Source organism: Telopea speciosissima, chromosome 6 (genome assembly GCF_018873765.1).
Source record: "Telopea speciosissima isolate NSW1024214 ecotype Mountain lineage chromosome 6, Tspe_v1, whole genome shotgun sequence".
Lineage (NCBI taxonomy): Eukaryota > Viridiplantae > Streptophyta > Magnoliopsida > Proteales > Proteaceae > Telopea > Telopea speciosissima.
Window position 1 is genome coordinate 29634117 of NC_057921.1, and position 24874 is coordinate 29658990.

At 39.0% G+C, this 24874-nt stretch overlaps 1 protein-coding gene across 2 annotated transcripts in view; it reads right to left on the reverse strand.

The window, feature by feature from the left end:
• Positions 1-24874, reverse strand: part of LOC122666187 (separase-like) — a 77520-nt gene that overhangs the window by 38531 nt on the left and 14115 nt on the right. For both annotated transcript variants that reach the window (XM_043862328.1, XM_043862327.1), the window contains exons 6-18: positions 23668-23782; positions 23406-23531; positions 19005-19298; positions 18811-18930; positions 18459-18680; positions 18229-18339; positions 17976-18122; positions 17485-17850; positions 17288-17377; positions 1997-2242; positions 1776-1899; positions 828-1643; positions 410-647 (exon numbers count right to left, since the gene is read on the reverse strand). In XM_043862328.1, coding sequence (XP_043718263.1) covers positions 410-647; positions 828-1643; positions 1776-1899; positions 1997-2242; positions 17288-17377; positions 17485-17850; positions 17976-18122; positions 18229-18339; positions 18459-18680; positions 18811-18930; positions 19005-19298; positions 23406-23531; positions 23668-23782 — 3015 coding nt within the window. The remainder of the gene's footprint in view (positions 1-409; positions 648-827; positions 1644-1775; positions 1900-1996; positions 2243-17287; positions 17378-17484; positions 17851-17975; positions 18123-18228; positions 18340-18458; positions 18681-18810; positions 18931-19004; positions 19299-23405; positions 23532-23667; positions 23783-24874) is intronic.

Here is a 24874-nt window from a genome sequence, read left to right on the forward strand (position 1 = left end):
GTAAACTAAATAAGAAAAATGAACCATCCGCCAATCAATAAATGATCATTCTTCAGCATTCATCAAAACAAGCAATAAACAATAATGTTTTAACCCACTAGTATTTTTCCAACTTTAACCCCCCCTAAAGATATGATAAATTGCAACAAGTTCCACCACACTAGAGTTCAAAAAAATAAATAAATAAAACCCAAAATGAAGCCCAGCAAGAATAAAAGCTGGCCAAGGCAAGGGCAATGTTGTAAAAGACTAGACGAGTGCAGGCCTTGCCTTGCCCATTCTGAAGCACCTTGGCACCTAGGCGAGACCTTGAAAACAACGTTTGTGACACCTGGATGTACTTGCATAGACATAAGATTTGTACACAACATTTTTGTGTGATTCTTTGTGTTCGAGAGGTTGAGAATACCTAGTATGCTCTGAATTGTAGTTCTTCACAGAAATCCAACAGATGTTGTACAATACAGCTGCACGTTCAATGGCAAAGCAATCGCCTGGAATTTCCTTCCCAATAAAGCCAAGCAACAGGGAGTGTGAAGTACCAGAATAAGTTTGACAAAAAGGCTTTCTAGCGAATAGAAAAGAAATGCTTTTCCAAAATACTTTATGTGCATCATGAATTTCACCATCAGCTTCTATGCATTTTCCTAACAATGAAAAATGCCAAGTCAAAAGTATTATAAGGATAAAGAAAGGCAAGTGAAAGAAAAGATTTTTTTCTATGAAATAAAAATTTCATAAAAGAATAAAAAGCATAAAAAATGTATGAATCTTAATCCAAATTTCTCAAAATAGTACAATGTCTCCTCTATGCAGTACCAACATACCTATTCCGGTAAGTAGCCTTACTGAAAGACGCCTGTGGTGAAACTCCCATTTAATAATAATGAGATCCTTTACTGATCCAGCTGCCGCAACCTCTACAAGAAAAGAACTCCAACAATTGGTTCTCTTGCAAAAGCATGTATGTTCACATCCAATTTCCGCCTTGAGTGATCCTTTCTGTCTAAGAGCCTCAGAAGAAGCAAACCCATGATTGCCACTTGAATGTTTAGTAATTCTGGATTCTGCCGCACCCTGAACTTGACTACTCTTGTTACAATTAGATTGGTCTCTGGAGCGCGTGACCCTCATATTATGGTCAGTTTTCAAAGTTTGATCCTGATGTAAATTTTTTGATGCATTCCTAGGCTTTCTACCCTTTTTAGCTTTCATTCCTAGCGACTCCTCATCTTCAACCATCAGAGAACAAGATTTCCTGGTATCTGACAGATTTGTTACACAGCACGCATTTATACCGGTAACATCATAGTCAGCATCAACAAGAGTATTTCTGTTTCTTGTACTCTCAATGTTTGGTCCTCTAGAAATACTAAAAGAATTTTCCTGTTTCAAAAAATCCAGTTTTTTCAGTGCTGATTTGTACACGTCTAGAGCAATGGATAAGCTATTAATTGGACCCCCTTTAGTGCTAATAAATCGGCTTCTATTTAAATCTCCAATCTGCTGATCAATTGTAGCTTCCATGATCAGCTTACATCTCTTGCATGATATAGTTGTCCAGCCATCTGCCAAAGTTTGCCTAGCAACATTAAGTTCATTTTCTGCCAAATCCCAAAGTTTCCTTTTACGATATATTTGCCCTAGAGAGATCAGAACAAAATCATAAAGGGCCCAGTCACTAGATGTCTTCTGGTCAAGCAGGAAAAAATATATAGATTGTCACCAAGAAGGAAAGAGAGAGGGGAAAGAAAAGGACACATTAATTTCCATACCCAAGATAGATGCAAAAGCAACCATAAAAAGCTCCAAGCCTTCGGTAGAAGAGATTTGCTTCCCCCCAAGTAAAACAGCTTCAGCCTCAGTTCCATTCCCAATTGCTTCATGGATAATCCCAACCTAAATATAACATGAGCAAATACAGCACATTATGTTAACAAAAAGAAGTCCATGTTCACTCCCTCAACTACAGCTCGGGGGATAGAGATAACGAAACCTGTAATGTGCTTTCGAGATAGCACTGAAGAACACTCCATGGACTAAGAGGACCACCTTCCAAGTCCCATGAGTTCACAGCATATGGCCATACTTCAGTAGCCACTGATCCATATATCTTGAGATTCCTTTGAGTGGTGTCAACATTTTCACTAAAGTTCCTGGGATGATGTTCAATGGAGAAATAGAACTTCTCCCGCAAGAGCTTCAAACGTAAGCGACGGGCCTCTTTTGCATATCTAAGAGCCTAATGAGTACAAGAAACTCATGAGGAATGAATAAAAGTAACAGGTAGAAAAGTACAAGTAGTGGCAGAGGTCAGATATGGAATGCCTTTAACACTAAAGTAAACTCAAAGTATGGTACAGAATCTTAAATCACTAAAAACAGAAAATAACTTTTACGAGTTCAATAATTTATAAATATGTTGTGGTTTATGTCAATTAAAGTACTTGTAACTGTAGAAATGTGTTCTATTCATAAACTTTCCAAATTATTTCATGAAGTGTATAATCATCTAACCTTGCTCACAAAAGAAAGATACAAAGCTGCTAAGAATAAGGTGAAAAGTGACCTAGGGTCAGGATATTGACTAATGATGCTAAGAATAGTAGTGGTTTCAGTTATCACAAACTTTTTTGAAACAATATAAAGAGATACTAAACTTAGAATATTCTGTCATACAAGAAGCACTGATTCATGCTTCGGAAACCATGATTTTCCAAATCTCATTCTTCTCAAGGCTTAGTCAAAACAAGAATTTTCATCTTTTATGCTCCATAAAAGAGGGAGTACCTAGTGCACAAGGCTCCCACAACTGCATGGTCTCGGGAGGGGCATATGTACGCAGCCTTACCCCAACTTTTTAAGGAGAGGCTGTTTCTCTGAATGAAAATATTTTTTGGACATCAAAACAAATGAATATCTTACCGCAATTTTGGGGTTTAACAATGTTTTACCATATTAAGATTTAATGAATTTTTAGATATGAGAAAAAAACCCAGCATTAGAATGTTCAAAATTGCACCTACTGCCGAAAATCCAGTTTTTGTTCTTAAACTAGGGGGTTGACTTTTTTTTCCTTTTGGAATTTGATTCTTTAACTATTTTTATGGGATTCAAATAGGGGGTATTTGCTTATTTATGAATAACTAGTAAAGTTGCACGTGCAAATGCATGTGTTTGCTTTTTTTCATGTATAAATCACCGAAATGAACACCCAACATTTTAGATGTTTTACTTAAATAATAAAATTGTTTATATAAACAAACATTATCTCTTATTTCTAATTTCTAATTAATAATTAATAATAATTATCTCTTATTGAATTTATCTGAAAAAACATGAGAAAACTAAATAGGGAAACGATTGGTCCCTTAATTTTTATGAAAGAATAATTAATGTAACATTGCGGGGGGTTTATTAATGGAGGAAGAATTTAATTTAGCTGAAAATTATAACAATTAATAATTAATAAGTAATTAATGAAGGGTATTTTTTTGGGCTTATTGATATTGTTGAAGGGTATTTTTGGTACGAAAAGATTTGCCATGACTTTTGAGTTTCTACATTTAATTAATATAGTATGATATCTTAAGTCAATGAAAAATTTACTTAACTGATATTAAGCATAAATAAGTATATGTCATGTGTCTGTCCTAGTTTTTGGCATAAGTGTCTGTCTTGGTTTCCCACTTAGTGAAACTCCTATTTGGACTTTGTTTTTGCAAAATCTGATAGTGTCATTGTGTTTAAATGGCCTAATGTAGGCTGAATACCAAGTTTCAGACCCAAACTAGGTCTAAAACCCACCAAAACCAGCCTTCGAGTTGAAAAAAAAAATTACACCAACTCGACCGAGATCTCGAGTCAACTCGGTTTTTTCCAAGGTCGAAACCAGGTCGAGTTCCAAGTTTTAGTTCCTTGGTTTTGATGGTACCCTACTGTTTTCTGTGCCATGATTTTTCACATGGATGTTGGTTCTAGATCACATTCTGTTGGGCAAATGCGTCCAAAGACATCGCTTTCAGCTTCGCTGCTCCTTCAAATCTCTGTTCAGTCTCTTCTCATTTTCTAACATCCGAAATATAGGGTTCTGTTTCTCACCAATGAATTTCCACAGCTACCAGTTTAACCCCTCAAGGGTTTCCAAGGTCTCCACCATTGCAGTCCAAGGTCACTTTGTCATCATAGTAGTATAGTACAGCTTTCAGAATTTGCTTCTATCAAGTTTCTGATTTTATAGGAATTCTGTCTATGGGTTGAGTGTGCATCTCGATTTCGACGACCTACTGCACTTGTGCCTCATTGGAGGTTCGCATGCTGATCGCTAATGAGATTTCCTTCTCCTAACTTTTACTTTTCTTCATGCTGTTAAGTGTCAGTTGGATTCAGAATTCATAGCTGTTGCAGATTCCTTCCCATTGTCCTGTGTTTCGAAGGTTGAAGACAACTATCGCGGTTGTCTCTTTGACCGCTTCTTGTTGTCACATCCCATACTCTAGGCAGCGATTGGTCTTGGAGTTCTCTCCTTTGGCTCCATCGTTCCACACCGTCACCTTGGTTACCCCACCCCCCAAACACCTTGCTGATGTTTGTGCAGGATGAAGACAACCCTCATACGGGTTGCCTATTAAAGTCCCTTACTTCTCAAGTTAATTACCTTTTGCCCTTATTTCTTTATCATACCAACTTTACCCCTCCTTTGTAATGCAAAAGTCGAACTCGAACCAGGGAAGCCAGGATCAACACAATAAGAATGAAGAAATTGAATAACTGAAACTTTTATTTTTCATGTTTACATATGAAAGAAGAACATAGAAGCATAAGAAGAAGGGGGGTAGGGGATGGCTTTCTCAGCCTGGGTCTCTCACCCGCAGCTATTCCAGCTGTTGAAACAGGGATATTCTCCCATAAACGTTGGCAACATGGCCTGAAAATTCTATTCTCCAAAATCTGTTTCTATTACAAGAGGGGCAGCCTAGTTAATGGAATATGTCAGCTTACAAAATTAGAAACTTAAGAAATAGTAACTTTAAAAATAGAAACTAGGTTTTATAGTTCAGCTAACATGCAAGGAACAAAATTAGAAACTAGTAACCACAGTACCTACTAGAAAGAAAGAAACAAAATTAGAAACTACTAGATACCTAGACTTAATAACTAAGAATCTAAGTTAATAGCAGCTTCTAATAGAATATTCCACCAACATCCAGCAGCTAATCTTCACACCAGCTGTCCATAGCAGCCCCCAAATCACACTGTTCCCGTGAACAGTAACTTCTTTTTTCAAAAAAAAATTCTGCATTGGTCTCTTATCTTTTTTTGGGTGAATAAAGAATTATATTACCAAAGAGAAAGAAACAACAGAGGCCCCAAAAGGAGGGGGCGGGGGGGGAGAGAAACAAAAGACAAGCTAACACATCCTCAAACAGAGGAGGAGGTCAGCTGGAGGGAAGAGAGGGGCCATCTGCCAGGAGACAACAATATGCTTGTTCCTTGGGGAATCAATACAAAGGGAAGTTACATTTGCAAGCTTTCCTTTGATGCCGAAGGAGATGGAGTCCCAAACCTAGCCAACGTCCTGGAGTTGGAAGTTCATTTCCTAATGTTACGCTCCATCCAAATCTGGTTGATGGTAGCACAAAAAGCAAATTTACCAACAATGTCAAATAACGAAGAGCCCAAGAAAGTCATATCAATCCACAACCATTCCCTACAAAAGGAGATATTCTTCGACTGCGAGGCCAGCATTTGCCTAGGATTCCATCCAAATAACCGAGGAAAGTGGGCAATCAAAGAAGAGGTGGGCTGCATCTTCCGTTGCGTTCTAGCAAAGACTACACGACGGGGAAACTGGGATCTGACGGTGGCAAAGGAAGGACTGCATTGGGAGTCAGTTGGTGAAGACACGCCAAACAATGAAGCTATGCCGAGGAATGTGGCCCTTGAACCAGACAAGCTTTCTCCATGGAGCTAGATCACTTCTAATCTGAACCAGGTTCCAAGCATCTTTTGATTTAAACACACCCGAGGGAGGAGTCCAAGAAACACAATCACACCTCCCTGTAGGCCTTTTAGGGATAGAGGGCAAAACATCCCAGGCTTCAAGAAGACCCGAGGGAGGAGTCCAAGAAACACAATCACACCTCCCTGTGATCTCTTATCTTCTTCATGCTTCTCTCTAAGCTGTGGCTGTCTTAGGTGACAAGGTTCAAAAACTCGTCTCAAACAGCCGTCTCGACCAGGTCAAGTTTTTCGAAATCTCGAGTTCTCAGCAAGACAGTGCATTTTTTTTTTTCAAAACTATGTTTCAATGGGCAAATGGCCATAGTTGGTTCCGAAACTTTAAGGGAAGCTTGTTTTAGGCTTACTAAATATATTTAAAGCTTCAAATTGGGTAGGGGTGGGACACCCAATTAGGTGTTTTGGATTTGTACCCTTGGTTGGCAATAAAGGCCGAGCCCTTAATGTAATATTGCCTATTCTACACATTGTTTGAAAGTAAAACAAGTAAATTATGCAACAATGGATGAAGACACATAATCTTGAAAAGAAATAGTTAAAGACTTAAAGTTTCTATTACAAACTACATTACTTACTATAGTGAACAATAAGTCAATAATACATAACATAAGTCATACACTCATACTGTCATAGACACCTTACTACCAAGTACCAACTACAAACTACCATGTACCAAGTTTACTGAACAATAATACATAAGCCTCCCAAGTCCCAATAAGTGACTGCCTAATGATCCCAGTAGCAAGGAGTGATGATGTGGCCAAAAAGTGAAGAAACCAAGTTTTTTCCCTTCTCCAAACCAAAACAGCACCATCTCTAGCAAGAAAGTTCGAAATCTCGAAATAAGAATCGAGTTAGTGCACTTTTATAAAGTGCTTTGTTGCAGTTTGCCGATATTTAGGCGAGATATTCGAAAGTACCGAAATCTCGGTCGAGATTTTCGAAATTGTGCATTTTTTTATTTCATATGGTTGTCTAGACTAGCTCAAGTTTGTCGAGTTTTTCGAGATCTCGCTGAGATCTTAGAGAGATTTTGAAATATGTTAGGTGATGCTCTATCGAACCAATAGAAACTTGCCACATCATCAGACCAGGCTGCCTCTCACAACAGTCGGATCCCACAATCTTGCTGGGACTTGTCCCTGCGGTTACATATGGACTTGTGATCTGCAACACTTTGACTTTGGCTTATATTGAATTTTAAATAAATTGCGGTACTACCACCTTATTGGATCCCACAATCTTGCTGGGACTTGTTCCTGGGGGTACATATGGACTTGTGATCTACAACACTTTGACTTTGGCTTATATTGAATTTCCAATAAATTGTTGTACTACCACCTTATTGTGAATTGCAGTTTAGTAACAATTTTGTCATTATTCTCATGAACTTCCACCATAGTTCAAAAACTCGGTGAGATCTCGGCGAGATCTCAAATATCTCGAGAATCTCGAGCTTCTCGAGACGAGATGACATACGAGACACAAAATATGCACAATTTCGAATAACTTGACCGAAATTTTAAATATTTTCGAGAATCTCGAAGAAATCTCAAATATTTTGAGAATCTCGACCTCCTTAGTACTCAAAGTAGTGTATTGTTGGGACTTGGGAGTTGAGATGTGGAAGACTACGGTAGTAAGGTGTCTATGACTTATGTATTATTCATTGTACTTGGGTTGGATGTCAATGTAATATGCACTGTGAACACTTCATTGCATCTTGTGGTTTGTAGTAGAAACTATAAGTCTTCTAACTATTTCTTGAATAATTATTCAATATTATGTGTTTTCATATATTATTGCATAATTTACTTGTTTACTTGCCAATTATGTCTCATAACATTCAAACAATGTGTAGAATAGGCAATATTACATTAAGGGTTCGGCCTTTACTGCCAACCAAGGGTGCAAATCAAAATACCAAATTAGGTGTTTTTTTTTTTCATTTGAAGATTTAAATATGTTTATTAAGCCTAAAACAAGCTTCCCTTAAAGTTTTGGAGCCAACTATGCCCACCGAAACATCATTCCAAACACGCACAAAAAAATGCATTATCTCACCGAGATCTTGAGAATCTCGACCTGGTCAAGACGAGTTTTCAAACCATGACGTCCTCATATTTACTATTTGCATCTAAGCACTTGATTCGAGTCTTTTCTTGCTTGGGTGAGCCCATTAGTGTGGCCAGAATTTACAGAATTGCCATTGCTCTAGTATATTTGCACTTTCTTGTTTTAGTGGGCCTCAGATCACATCAGTTTGGGATTACAATTTTTTGAAGATTGGTACTTGCATGGAGTGATGTTTCTACTCTTAAGTGGATTTTGCACATTGTTTATTTTACATTAGATGTCGGTTCTTTCGTTGCGAAACCACCATTTTGCTGTTGTTATTATTGGAGATTATTTGCTCAAATTTGTTTGAATTCGGACTATCCGGGATTTTATTTGCTATCTTTCGTGATGCTGGTAATTGCTGCCATGTTACACTTTGGTATTCTCCCCTACATTATTTGTCCACGTGCAGTTATGCAGTCTGAAAATCCAGATTTGGATCTCAGATGCAAGCAAGTCCAATAATCAAATCTGTGATCAGATCTGAGACAAATGAAGCAACTACATTATTAAGGGAAGAAAGATGAGATCGATTTTCTTGGGAGGAAGGAGAGAAGAAGAGAACAGAAGAGAAGGAAAGAAATCAGGTTTGGGATACCGATCCTGTATGCACTGCCCAACAGGACCAAAACTCTTATAAAAAAAACTCAAATTCTTTACTCAAATCATTTCTAATTGATGGGGGATGTATTACATATATATAAACCTTCTAAAATTTCTAATTTGACTCATAAAAGGACTCCTAATCACTCTAATACACTCAATAAAGTAAATAAACTCAAAACAAAACTTTATCTAGGGATTAAGTATCCTAATCTAACTCAAACACTAAACTTAACTACTAATCCTGTGTACTAACATCATCTCCACTTCATGGGCTTATACAATAGGCTCATTACATCAATAAAGCCAAAAATAAAAAACCCAACGTCCATAGAACTCAACAATGGGCGAAAATAAAGTCTTGTGAACCCCGATTGACCCAATTGGGCAATCTTAACCACATCAGTAGTGCTACACATAAGGGGATATTGGAGTTATCATCTGATATTTAAAAACAATTATGTACTTGTGTCATCAGGCACAGTATCAGCTGTGCTCATCTGTTCATTGGAGTTATCATCTGGTATTTGAAAAGATTATTATAGTTATTGTTATCAACTAAAGGTTATTATTGTTTGCTTGTTTGTGTCATCTACTCCATATTTTCTTATGAAGATGGTTACTTGTTTGTAGCAACCTTATACTGTTACTTGTGGTTCCCAGCAACCTTATGCTGTGTTATGTGGTTCTCAACAACCTTATGTTGTTATCAATGATTTTCAACAACCTTATGTTGTTATCAGTGGTCCACAGTAACCTATATTATACTTTTATCAGTGGTTCACAATGGCCTATGCTGCACATTTATCAATGATCCGTAGTAACCTATAATGCACTTTTATCCATGGATCAAGAACTCAATCGAAACCTGTCAAAACCACCGAGATATCTCAGTTTCGCAGGTTTCCGAGACAAGTTGGAGGTGGATTTTTAAAAGTGCATGGTTTTGACCATGTTCGGTGGTTTCGACCAGTTTCGACCATGTTTCGACCGTTGAACCACCTTGAACCAGGCCTATATAATACCTCATCTCGACCGAGAAAGGCATATCTCGACTTGGTTTCGACAAAAACCCCGCAAACCAAGGTTTCCCCATGTATGGGAGAAAGTACCAGGTTTCGACCTGGTTTCGGTTGGTTTCGACCAAAACTCGATTTCAGCCAGGTCGAAACCTGAGTTCTTGATCCTTGGTTTTATCAATGGTTCACAGTAACCTAAATTGCATTTTTACCAGCAGCTCACAGCGACCTATGCTGCATTTTATGTCTTCCTTGTGAGGATTACTACTTGCCTTGTTAGAGAAGGGCCTATGATTAGGGCTGTAAACGGATCGGCTTCGGCTTGGATAGTGCTATATCCGCATCCGCATCCGATTAGCTTTCAGACGGATTCGGATAGTGCTAAACAGATATGAACACAGATACGGAATGGATATTTTATCCGTTTACATGTAAATATAGCTTTGCGGATAGCTATAGCCTATCCGTATTCGCATCCGTTTAGTTTTCAGACAGATTCGGCTAGTGCTAAACAGATACGAATACGGATACGGAAACAGATTTCGGCTATTCATTTACACCCCTACCTATGATGTTGATGTTGATGTTGCTGTTATAATATTTTGGATGCGGTTGGTATTCTTTTCCACTTATTTTGTTCATTGCTGTCTAGATTTATTAGACACGAAGAGTTTTCTCAACCATGCTAATGATTGGTGTGCTTGAGTTGGTATTGCTATCAGAATGAAGTTCTCTCTATGCTCACTGGCGTCTACAAATGCTATATATGTTCAAGACTGGTTCTAATGTTAATATCTATTCTTGTTCCAAGCTGGACCCTTTTGATATATATACTCCAGCTTGAAGGAGAGGGTTGAATATTGTACCTTAAGGAGGAGAGCTAGTGTTAAGTCAAGAGTGGGACTGTGGGAGAAGTCTAAGTTAAGTCTAAGTTAAGTCTAAGTTGAGTCATAGTCTAAGTTAGTCATTGATATTTACTTTATTTAGTCTTTGGTTGTCATTAGACTCTTAGTAGGTTTCCTACTATGAGTTGATTGCTTCATTAATATAAGGGAGAGGCTGTCCACAATAGAGGTTGTCCATTCTATTCCTATCGTGTTCACCCTCTCTGTTAGATATGGGCCAGAATACCGTGGGGGGTATTCTGGACTTTTTTCCTCTGTATTTATTTAGTTGTTTGTATGTGGTTTAGTCCCACATTGCTCATGTACATATGTTTATTCTTTTATTACTCTTATAAATAAAGAGGTGCTTGGGGTGACTCAAATCATCCAAGCCTTTCTCTAATTTTAAATCTCTCTACATGGTATCAAAGCTGATTTCGAATTAGGGACCAACCCCATCGATTTTTTTTCTCCTTCTCTCCTCCATTGTTTTTCCCTTCTTCTCCCTCCTTGTTTCTCCTTTGTTCTCCCTTTTTTTCTTAAGGGCAGCACTACAAGAGGTGGTCGTATGACTTAGGTGCTGCCCCTCCCAACCTCTTTTTTATGTTTTCTCCATGATCAATTCCTGCTCGATAGCTGCTGGACTATACCTGCGATTTTGAAGTCTTCAAGTTTTTTTAGAAGATCAGTCCCTACCATTATTGCAGGCTGTTCTTCCCTTATTGGAGCTTCTTCAGCACCCTTTCCAGCATCTATTCAGCATATATATCCTCCTTCAATGAAGACCTCCACTCCCAATCGATCTCCATCTTCAGGGTTTTTTCCAAAACCCTGACAATTGTCGACTTTGGGTGTGGGGCTGCTTATTGCTGCTACACTTTGGCTCTACTTCTGCAGGGTTGCTTCTACACTAACAAAGACACACTCGATTGCAATTTGGGCCTTCACAGTTCAGTTTTGAAGACCTCTCTAAGATCGATATACCATCACAGGTGTTTTTTCAAAACCCTGACATCCATCGATCTTGGGGGCTGCTGCTGCCTATTGGACCTATATTTCTGCAGGTTATTTTCTCCATTATACAAGGTCAATCGACTTCAGTTGCTGCTATTTACCTGCAGTTTTATCCCTCTCTTGTCCCTTCATCGATTTCCATAATTCAGGGTTTTTTTCCAGAACCTTGCAAATATCGATATAGGGTTCTTCTTGTGCTGCTGGTTCTGATTTTTTGGAGAGGTGATTCAGCCTTTAATTTGAGGATAGTTTTGGATTAATTTGCTTCTAGTATGAGTGATTCGATCACTTCTTCAGCCACTTCAGACCAATCACTTCATGATGGTCACAGCAAGATAGAGTACCACAGCTTCCCACCAAATCCTATTAAACTGGATGGCTCGAATTATCTTCTATGGTCTAGATTTGCCTCTTTTGCTATTGCAGGCTGTGGTCTCACCAGTCATATTAATGGCACTTGTGTTATGCCTATTGAACAAGGGCCTGCTCAGGAAAAGTGGCTTGCCAATACTGGTGTTCTGATGTCTTATCTGATAGGCTCTATGACTTCAGATTTACAACATAACTTTCTTCTTCTGGACACTGCCTCTCAAATTTGGGCTGCATGCAAGGAAACATATGGGCAGCTTGGCAATGATGCCCAAGTATATGAAATCCGGAAGAAGGTCCTTCACACCACTCAGGGAGAACTTTCAGTGTTAAAATACTATGCTACTCTCCGCAGTCTGTGGCAACAGTTGGACCATTTCTCAGGCTTTCACCCTACTACAGTGGCTGATATTGCTTCCTATAAGAAGCACGTGGATAAGATCAGAGTCTATGACTTTTTGACTAGTTTGAATGTGGAGTATGATCAGATCCGTGTTCAGGTGTTGGGCCGTAAGCCTTTTCCCACACTTGAACAATCATATGCATTGGTGTCTTCTGAGGAGAACCGGAGGGCTGCTATGTTGCACCCTCCTATTACAGACTGATCAGCTCTCAAGGCTGCTGCCCCTGCCACTCCTGCTCCTTGTGGCACTGCTCTCTTGGTGATTCTGCTACAGGGAATGTTGTTTGTGAGCACTGTCACAAACCCTATCACACCAAAGAGAAGTGCTGGAAACTTCATGGGAAACAAGCTGATTTTGAAGCAAAACAGGCTGCCAAGACCAAGAATAAGACAAAGACCAAGGCCCATCAGACTGAGAGTATTACTGCAGCCCCTGCTACTAACCCTGGTCTATCCCAAGAGGATCTACAGGCACTCCTACGTATGCTAAAGTCTTCCGCTGCCGCTGCCTCTACTACATCAGCTACTGCCAATTCTTCTGCTCCTTTAGGTTCACACTTTACCCGGTCAAGTATTCCATTTGGAGGTCATTGTGCCTCTGTAGCTTCCCATCCTTGGATCATAGATTCTGGAGCTACAGATCATATGACTGGTTCCTCTAGCTTGTTTCATAAATACTCTCCCACTTCTGGGAAAGATAAGGTCAAAGTGGCTGATGGTTCTCTTTCTTCCATATCGGGAAAGGGAATCATCAACTGCACTTCCTCTCTTCCCTTGACTTCTGTTTTGCACATTCCTAATTTTACTACTAACCTTCTTTCCATTAGTAGTATTACTCGTGATCTTAACTGCAAAGTCACTTTTTTTCCTTCTCATTGTGTGTTTCAGGATCTGGAGTCTGGGAAGACGATTGGAGTGGGTAAAGTGCACGGTGGGCTGTATCTGCTTGATGACGGTCGCTTCTCTCCACCACCATTACATTCTCCACTACACCAAAACTCCATGGTCTCTTCTGAACTCTACCAATGGCACTCTAGGTTAGGTCACCCCCCTTTAGGAATCTTAGCTCATTTATTTCCTAGTCTGGTCACCCTTCGTACTAAGGATGACTTTTTTTGTGAGGCTTGTGTTCTGGCCAAACAAACACGTTCAAATTATCCAGTTTCTAATAAAAGGAATTCTTTTTGTTTTAATTTGGCGCATTCTGATGTTTGGGGCCCTAGTCGTAAACCTTCTATTTCTGGCCACCGATGGTTTGTTTCTTTAATTGATTGTCATTCTAGGCATACATGGGTATATCTTTTGCATACCAAAAATCAAGTTTTTTCTTGTTTTCAGCATTTTCATAAGATGATTCAAACTCAGTTCCAGGCTACTCTCAAAGTATTGAGAAGTGATAATGGAACAGAGTATACTGAGTCACAATTTCAAAAATATTTGGCTGACCATGGCATCCTTCATCAAACTAGTTGTGTTGATACCCCTGCCCAGAATGGTGTGGCAAAAAGGAAAAATCGCCACTTGCTAGAGATGGCCAGGGCTTTGATGTTTGCGAGGAATGTCCCATCTCAATATTGGGGGGATGCGGTACTCACTGCCGCCTATCTCATCAATAGGCTGCCCTCTAGGGTTATTAACTCTCGTAGCCCCTCTAATGTTTTAATGGGAAATTCCTCCTTTATTGTGCCACCCAAGGTCTTTGGTTGTGTATGTTATGCTAGGGATACTAGATCTCCTGGCAAACTGGAACCTCGGGGACTTCGTTGTATTTTCTTGGGTTATCCTCCGACCCAGAAAGGTTACAAGTGTTACCATCCCCCTTCCCGCCGAACCATGGTTAGTATGGATGTTATTTTCCATGAGTCCCTTTCTTACTATTCTTCGCCACCTCTTCAGGGGGAGAGCTCTAGTGAAGATGTGCCTTTTGAGATTCCTCTACCAGAGGTTCCTCAGGCTGCTGTCCAGCCTACTTTACCACCACCCACGGCTGCTGCCCAGCCTACTTTGGATGTCCAACTTCCTTCAATTGTTCCTCCCTCACCTGATGGGAATCCTTTATAGGGGGAGACCATAGAAAATAGTGTTGTTAATGTTCCTATCCAGGGGGAGCTGACTCCAATCCAGAGGACTATTGGTGAATTTCAGAAGAGAATCGACGATAACTCCAACATCATCACCTATACAAGGGGCAGATCCAACAGAGGGCAGTCGCAAACCACTGTAGCACCAGTACCCATCCAATTGCCGGCTCCAGACCCGGATCCTTCATCTCCTGGTAATCCCTCTCCTTCCGACCTACCTATTGCTCATCGCAAAGGTACTAGGACTTGCAATTTACATCCCATATCTCGCTTTGTTTCATATAGTTCTCTTTCTCCTTCTTTCCGTGCTTTTGTATCCTCTCTTTCTTCTGTCTCTATTCCTAAAAATTGGCAGGAAGCATATACAGATGGAAAGTGGAAGGCTGCAATGTTGGAAGAAATGAGAGCACTACACAAAAATAACACGTGGGATCTTGTGGCACTTCCTCCAGGGAAAAAACCAGTGGGATGTAAATGGGTCTTTGTGGTAAAACAGAAGGCTGATGGGTCAGTGGATCGGTATAAGGCACGTCTGGTTGCAAAGGGGTTTACTCAAACTTATGGAGTGGACTACTAGGAGACCTTTGCACCAATGGCAAAGCTCAACACTATCAGGGTGTTATTATCTTGTGCTGCAAATCTTGGGTGGGATCTTTCAGCAGTTAGATGTAAAGAATGCCTTTCTCCATGGGGAGCTTGAGGAGGAGGTATATATGGACATTCCACCAGGCTTCTCTGATGACAGGACTAGGGGCAAAGTCTGTAAGTTGAAACGTGCTCTATATGGGTTGAAGCAATCACCTAGGGCCTGGTTCGGCAGATTTCATAAGGCTATGATTTCAGTAGGTTATAAGCAGAGCAATGCTGATCACACTTTGTTCATCAGACGAGTTGGTGACAAGGTTACTCTACTCATAGTCTATGTGGATGATATCGTGGTGACTGGCAATGATAATGCTGCTATCAGGGATTTGAAGCCTCTCCTTGGCCGTGAGTTTGAGGTCAAAGATCTAGGTTCTCTCAAATATTTTCTAGGGATAGAAGTTGCTCGCTCTTCAAAGGGAATCTTTCTTTCTCAAAGAAAATATGTCCTGGATCTATTGACTGAGACAGGGCTGCTAGGTTGTCATCCTTCAGATACTCCTATAGAGACCACTACAAAACTTAGGGAGAAAGAGGGTGAACCTGTTGACAAAGGTGGTTATTAGCGGTTAGTGGGCAAACTAATCTATCTTTCTCACACCAAACCTGACATAGCAGTTACTGTAAGTATGGTGAGCCAATTCATGCATGATCCCTATTCCTTTCATATGGATGCAGTCCGTCGTATTTTGAGGTATTTGAAGTCTGCTCCAGGAAAGGGAATTCTCTTGTCTTCCAATGGTCACCTCAAGGTTGAAGCTTATACTGATGCTGATTGGGCGGGGTCTCCTGACAGAAAATCTATCTCTGGCTATTGCTCCTTTGTGGGTGGGAACCTTGTCACCTGGCGTAGCAAAAATCAGAATGTTGTGGCAAGGTCCAGTGTTGAAGCCGAGTTTCGTGCGATGGCCCAAGGCATTTGTGAACTTCTATGGCTTAGAGGATTATTACAAGATATTGGTGGTGTTGTCCATCTTCCAATGATGGTCACAATAAAGCTGCCATTAACATTGCTTATAACCCTGTCCAACATGATCGCACTAAGCATGTGGAGGTTGACAGACATTTCATCAAGGAGAAGCTTGAAGCTGGCCTCATTTGTGTTCCCTTTGTGAAGTCTACTGATCAACTTGCTGATGTGTTCACTAAGGGGCTGAATAGCAAGCTGTTTCATCCTATCTTAGTCAAGTTGGGCATGCATGATATATATGCTCCAACTTGAGGGGGAGTGTTAGATATGGACCAGAATACCGTGGGGGGTATTCTGGACTTTTTTTCTCTTTATTTATTTAGTTGTTTGTATGTGGTTTAGTCCCACATTGCTCATGTACATATGTTTATTCTTTTATTACTCTTATAAATAAAGAGGTGCTTGGGGTGACTCAAATCATCCAAGCCTTTCCCTAATTTTAAATCTCTCTACACTCTCTCTTCTCCATCTCCATCATGCTCTTCTCTTTCGTCTTCTCTTCTGTTTTTTTTTTCTTCACAGGTTTTGGTTTTTGAGATCAAGCTTTGTTAGAATCATCTTATTCATAAGAGGATCCAACACAATTAAAGTTGGTCATCCAATGGTTTGTTAAAGAAGCTCATTTCACAAATCAGCTTAACACCATTAGTTATTATTGGTAAAGAACACCTGATATTTTTGTTTAGAGTATTGGAAATGGAGACTTCAACATTATTCGTGACTGGTTGGACTTGGACATACCCATGAACGGGCATATGCTCCAGCACAGAGAGAATCACCAACATTTTTTGTGGTTAGGAGTTTGTCCTGTCTCATTTGAATTATATCATTTAGTGATAACAACACTGAGCATAAGCTGGTTTTCCTTTCCTTTGCAAAGGATGCCAGTAGAAAACAGACAATATGATACACTTCAAACAGTTCTCTGAAGTAAAATCTTTAATTAGTTCAACAATATGTTGTATTTTTGTTAGTTTAGAATCAATTTATGGTGGATTTTACTCAGACATTAACAAACATACAATTAGTCATGGTAAAGGGTTTATCTGAAGCTCTCTAGAAAAGAAAAAAGGACACGCAAAAACCCAAACAACTTGATCAGGAAACTCTGGTCCAAAGGTAAAGAATGATAATAATAGAAAGACATACATAGCACAAATTACCTCAAGTAGTTGCCCATTTGAAATGAATTTTTCACATAAATCATAGTAAAGATGCCCAGCAAGAAAACTGGAACGACTGCACACTGGAATCTATCAGAAAGAGGGAGGGAAACAAAACAGGGTTAACACTATGATTGCCATGGTTTAGCATAAACGAAAAACGATTATCAGGAATGTGATATTTCAAGAGATCTTACACTTGACAAGAGATCCATTGCAGCCTTTTTTACTTCATTAATGTTGATATCAGAACCCAAAGAATTTTCAGGATGATTTTCTTGAGGGAAAATGGAATGAGAAAGTGAGAACTTCTGCCGAAATCCAACCAGTAGTGGCTCTGAATCCTTTAAACAATTAACCCAGAAACCAACAGAGTAGGAATTAACACCAAAATGTTCTGAGAATTTCAATATGAAGTCTTCATCAACTGGTGAAACACAAAGGGCGTGGGTCAGTCTTCTATCTGCCCATAGCATTGCTACACTCTTTTCAAGAGGAACATTTTTTCGCTTTAGTAGTATGATGATGAGCTTGTAAATTTCATAATGGAAATGCATGTGACCCTGGCATTGCACAATGAGGGAAGATAAACCATGATCAGATTTCAAAATTGACAATATTAAAAATTATCCTTGAGCCATATACTGCACGGAATCTACTACTTCTAGTTGTCAATAATGAAACTAACCTTCAGTGATAACAAATCAGAAACTTGATATATTAATGGCATTGCATTTTTAGTCACCAACTCACAGAGCTCATCTGCAGAACAATGCCTTGGAATGACTATATTCGACCATAGCTCTAGTGCATGATGAATATCATGCAAGATTACCTATAGAAATACAACAGGCAAGTGTCATCAATGACGGTAAGAAAGCACAGAGAACATTTAAATGCATGTAATTTATTTCTAACTACAGGCCCTAGAGCAATATCACCTCTGAGTTTGGCTCAGCCTCCTGGGTACAAAGTGCCCGCAAACAATGTGCAAGTGCTAATTGATGGCATGTCAAAGCACTGTTGACAGAAGAATTAGAAAATACTTCGTCCTGTTTCAATGAACTTCATAATAAATGCAAAATCATCTCCAAATAGGTCAAGGATCAAGTAGCATTCTTTTGAACTACCATAAAATAAAGTAAATCGAAGTGATGAGGAAATGGCTCACAAGTATATAAATAGCCTCCGAAAAACACTGAATACAAATTTGAAGGTCTTCACTCTCACAAGCCCTTAATACTCTTCCTTTCCAAATAAGGACCCTTGATTTCTCTAAGAAATCGTCCTTTGTTATATAAACATCAAAGAGAAGAATATCCATAATTTTCAGTTGCATTTTCTGGCATAGTTTCGGATAACTGGAATTCATTTCTTCATACATAAAAAGCTCCTTCATACAATTCAAAATTTAAAAGTTAAACACAATGCAGTTATTATAACAGGGAAACCCCACAGAAAGAAGGAAGGAAGCACCAGAATAATCACTAGATATAGAAATTAACAGCACAAAAGACACAGACCTGCTCTAAAATGATGCCAGTTGTCTTTTTTGACCATGTTGGACAAGTCTTTAACAGCAAAGAATATAAAGTAGGAGCATTATCTTCCACATCGGCTCCCCTAAATTCTTTGCACTTAATCTGGAGCAACGAAATAAAATTAGTAGTGGATAAAAAAAAATATCTAACAAAATCGAGCACATTTCAGATGATACCTTAACCCATTGTTTCACCAAAGGTGTGGGACCACTCAACCTTTCAAGATAGTTTCCAACAGTGCACCAATTCAAAAGGCTATTTACAATGCTTGTGTCTACATCAGGGCTTCCACATTGATGGAGAACATCCAGAAGAAATGCGTTTTTTCTACATGTCTCAGCAACAAACTCTATAATAGAATCTTCAGATGGTTCCTCTTGAATCCCCTCTGACTTGTCCCTAAATGTCTTGCAGAGGAGAGAAACACAAATCCATGATGCTCTACAGCATAATTCTAAAGCCACTGAAGCCTGTAAAGAAACAAAAACAGAAGAAAAAACCAAGTGAAGCCTTAAAATTAAGAAACTTGAACCATGAAAGAACTACAAACTTCAACAGTTAATTATGAAGTATGAACAAATGAAATGACAATAAACATGAGAATAGTAGCAGTGAACAGTAAATTTCTAACGTGAAAGTAGAGACTTCTGCAGCTCAACCTTAGCTCTAAGGTGTTAATAGTCCGGGTAGGGAGATCGGTACAAGTTTTGGTGTCTGACAAAGATAGAGGGAATCTGGCACCCACAAAATGGAGATGGTAAGAGCAAGTGCACAAGGCTCCCACTACTGCAGGGTCTGGGAGGGGCAAATGTACGCAGCCTTAGCCCCTGCTCGCCCACTAAATACTCTTTCTTTCCTTAATTATCCCCACTAACCGAGAAATCCCATTCAAAGTACAGTACTTACACTTTACAGGAAGGTGAAAACTTCATATAAAAAAAGAGCATAACAAAAAAAATGTAAAATGCAGATATAGAATTAGAAGAACTTGTACAGTTTCCTAAATGATCAAGATTCTCCACTATCAAACATTTTTACAATATGAATATAATAAATAAATAAATAAAGTAAAGCGTGTTTATTTTTTGATAGGTTAACTAAAGCAAGTTTATTATGGTCAAGAATACTTTTAAGCTTGTCACAATTTTAAAATTGTGTAGTAAACAGCTATATAGTAGCAATTACCTTTACTCCCCCACCCCCCAAAAAAAAAATACCAAGAAACAGAAAACATTTCATACAATTGTATTACATTGTTTTTTTTAAATGAATAAATAATTCAATTACCAAAGGGAGAAAAAGGGGAAGGGGAGGATACAAGCAAAAGCTGACACTAAGCCCTACCAAAAAGCAGGGTCAATATTAGGAACTAATTAGATAATTTCATGATTAAATTGAAAAGGGTAATTTGACTTCATCTGACCGTAGTCCACCCTTTCTGAATCACACAGAAGATTCTTGTGGTCCAACCAACCTATTCTATTACAAGCTTCCCTCTTAGATTTACCATGTTTTAAGTTTCAGATCCAATCTCCATTTTATGGTCAAACAATGGAAAAGAAGTCGCTAGAAAAATTGAATTTTGAACAAATTTTCAAAGCTCTGTATCTCTATTCAGTGGAATTGGATCAAGATGAAACTTATCAATCTGATATGGAAAGAAGTCACTCGAAAAGTAGTGCTCACCTCTACTAATTGTGGAAGGTTTTCCACTTATGCTGCCGGTATTTGCCATGTGGCAATTCTTAACTATTGGATAAATATGGAGTTTATTGGATACAGCACATTCCGAATTTGGTAGCCTATCTCAACTGTATGTCCCATCACATATATATAGCTTTTCTCCGTTTTCTTTTTCAATCCTCTATTCTTCAAACATAGTGGATTTATTAAAATAGTTTAACATCATTCTACCATGTAGCAGTATTACATCGGACTGGAAAACACGATATGGTTAAAAGATGAGAAGACAACATGTCTAGAAAGCTTGAGCTTCAATGGACACTACATGTAGCAAAAAAAAAAAGATGCAAAACAGCTCGCACTAGGGGTATCAAAATGGAGGCCGAACCAAAAGGACAGACCAAACAAAGTCCTTATCGGTTTGGTCTCGGTTTTGATTTTTAAAAAAACTTCCAATTCCATTCGATTTTGGTCCGAACCAACTGAATCGATAAGATCGACCGAATGAACCAAAACCGGAAAAGGAATAAAAAAAAAAGTGGAAAAACCTGATAAAATTTTTAATATAATTTTATAAAATGAAAAACTGAGACCGGGCCGATAAGAGACCATTAAGAGAAACCAATACGGGACCAAAACCAACCTAACTGATGGCTATCGGTTTCAGTTTGAATTTTGTAAACCAATTGGTAATCAGTCTGGTCGGTTCCCCGTCTGGCCCGATATATGCTAAAAAGTAAAAAACCAATAAGACCAGACTGAACCGAACCAAAAAGATGCATGTAGCCAACCTCATTTAGTTGGGATAAGGATGAGTTGTTGTTTTATTATAACATGAGGATACCAAGGGAGGTTAAGTACATGCTTATTTACCAAAGTACCCATTCTACCCTCACAAATGTACTCTAACAGGTGGGTCATATGGTTGAGTTTGGTTAAGAAATTTGACATGTAGGTGAGGCAGTTCAGAAGGCCAGTAACAAACCAGGCCATTAGATTGGACCAAGAATGGAACAATATGTCTAATTTTGAATATCTAATGGGCTATATGGGCCATGGGCTTAGTATTTTTGAGTTTTCTATTGTAATGAGCCAATTCTATAAGCCTATTTAAGGTCTATTTGGGAATAAATAGTTAGTTCTATTTTGTTAAAACTCTGGAATTGTTTTTATTTTGAAGTTGTTAGGGATTCTCCCTACCATACATAAGGGTTTCCTATTTTGCTTATTTTATTGAAATCGTAAATAAAGAGTAGGGGATCACCTACCCCAATGATTTGAACAATTTGTTAAGCTTATGCTTACTGATTTCTGTGAGATCAGAACGCTTTGCTGTGAGATGCTAGTCAAGTTCTAGATGGGAAGCCTAGTTCATATCCTCCTATCTTCTCCTGCTTTATTCAATCAAGTTTTTAGATCAGGTTCTAGTGCTGATATTGCTATCTTCTTCTGTCCTAGATCACAAGTTGTATTGGTAGTACATTTATTATCCCTTAATGTTGTTACAGCAGTACTTCTACCATTACTTTCCATTTTTTTATTAGTTTCTAATTCTGATTGACTTGTTATTTTCTGCCCTCATAAATTACTAAATCTATTCTACGTTTCTATTTTGGATGGATTCTAATTGCAATTTCCCAATAGTAATTACATCTGAACTTGCTAATGCAGCTAGCTTCTAATTTTGTCCCTTGTTTCTAATTTCAATTTCGGTTTCTATTTTCTACCTTCTAAAACCTTTAGAAAGTCTAAATCAAGGATGCTATTTGGGAAGTTGCTAAATTCTGGTTTCTATTTTGAGTGCCTAACCTCTACAATCCTGGATTTACATGTGGGTTTCTAACCCTAATCCATAAAATGATTGGAGTACCACATTAGCAGGCAATCCCATGTATCCCGTATATCCAACAGACGGAATGGCCAAATAAGCCTCCAAATGTCTCAAAATAGCAGGTTTCTTAGAGAACACTCTCCACAACCCACTTAGAAAACTTAGTACCCGTTTGATAACCTTACGAGAAACAACTTCTGGTGTTTTCCGGTTCTGAGAAACGGGAAAACACCCTAAAAAGCGGTTGGTAAATGTGTTTCGTAGAACGCGTTCTTGGGAGCATACATCAAAAATTTATGTGGCATGGAAGACTTTTGACAAAACATGCATGTTCTGTCATTTCTGGGCTGAAAATTACAAAACTGTGCCCAATGAAAACTCCTAATCGTTGGACGCACTTCACGATACACACACCTCTCACTTCTCATTCGACGGTTTGGGAGAATTCTCCTTCAACCTGCAACTCTACTTCGACTGGGAGATTTTTATCAACCATCGAAGGTAAGCTCGAACTCTCTCTCCATCCCTCTCTTTCTCCCACTCTGTCTCTCTCTCTCTGTCACTCTCGCTCGCTCTCTGTGCGAGACCTGGTTCACAGAAACCCTAAGAACCATGGCTTTTGTGTGCATCCATTGGAATGAACTGAAACCCGTGGTTCTTAGGCCTTCCCACTTGATTGTTGATTCCTCCATCTTTCCCCTCTATTTGGGAACTCAATTAGCGACTTCTCTTTGTTTCAGATCTGTTTAAAAAAATGTATATGGAATAAACTGATTAGTGGTTATGTTAAGCAATTATTTTTATCAAATGTTTTCCCCATCTTATTGTCTTTCCTAATGGTTGATAAAAATCTCTTCTTTTTTTTTTTGGCATTGTAGATCTGCTGCTCCAGAACAGGTTTACCAAGCGCGTCAAAAGCGGTTTCTCAGCACAGAAATGGAAAAAACGGAAAAAACTGGATTCTGCTGTTTCTCAGCACAGAAACAGCAGTAAGGTTATCAAGCGGGCTCTTATTTTCATATATCATAATCCCAGATAAAGTCCATAGGTGCTGAATAAATACCTGTTTTACTTGGTTGGATCTGTATAAAATCACACCAATGTTATAGAGAGAGGTAAGGAGATATTTTAGCTCATGAAACTGAATCCACTTCATTGAAGTAATTTGATCAATGCAATCTGCACTCCTCTGAAATAAGAAAACCAAATTATTTAGCTGATAAAGAAACTAAAATGTCACTGCTCCTACAATCCTGCAATAATTTCAATGCAAGAATCAAAAAATTCTCAATGCATATCACTATGACAAAACAACAATGACTAGCCTGAATGTCTTTTCTTGTCCTGATAGAGACTGTGAAATCTGCTACTGCAACACAAAGCAATGTTTTCTGGCTCTCATGAAACCTCTCTCTCCCAGTTTCAGATGTACACCTGCACCTACACATTTCAACAGTAAAATCTCTTCTTGAATTACTTTTTTTCCTTGGGCACTCGAATTGCAATGTTGTGAAGTTCTAGCATCGCATAGTGAGAGTGTGAGAGTGTGAGACTGTACAGACCTTGAAAGAAGTTTATGTGAGATCGGCAATCTGTGTAAAATTTTTTTTAGATCATCTCACAAGAATGTTGACCATACTCTAAAGGCTTTAAATTGAACACAGGAACATGATAACATAGTCCAGAGCAATAAAACGAATTAATAACAAGTTACATAAACATTTTTTATCAATGAGCAAATTACATGCACCCCCCCCCCCCTTGTACTTTCAAACAATAACAAAATACCCCCTCCAGTTTCACTTTTACAAAAAAACTCGTAATGGCTCATGGTGTTAGTAAACTGTTAGTTTTGTACGTGAAAAGACCATTTTACCCTTTTAATTCAGTGACCTATTTTAAATCCCCATTTTACCCTTATTTTTATTCTTCTCCTCAAAACCCCCCAAAAACGAGTTAGGGTTTGCAGCGGCTGAGTTAGGAGAATCCCTCTCCTTTACCACCGGAGGACTTGCAGCAGCGGAGCTTGGGGAAGGAGGAGGAAGGTTTGTTACGGTGATTACCAACACCACTGTCAGCGGCAGCAACAGCAGTAGCGGAAGACCCCCTGAAAATGGCTTTGAGGGCGGAGCCGACGGGGGAGTTGGAGGAAGAAGCGGATGGATTGTTCTTCCATCAGCAGGTCACCGGGTCCAAACCTTTGAGGTGTTCGCGGAAGCATGAGGGGCAGAAGCTATTGAAGTTCTCTTCCAGGTGACAATCACAGGTGGTGAAGCGCTGAAGTTGGGGCTCCAGATTCATAACAGAAAGCATACAATGCACACCCTACAGGTGGTGCTTCTGTTCTGTTACTTACAGACAAAGATGAGCATAGAGAAAAGAACCCACACCATTACACACACACACAGCAGCTTCGGTTGTAATCCATTACTTCCACTATTCCCTTCTCCCCACACCTCTTATTCCCTCTCCCTTCCTCACAAACCTCATATCCTAACTTCTCCCATTCCTCTAAGTTAATTCCTGCTTCTT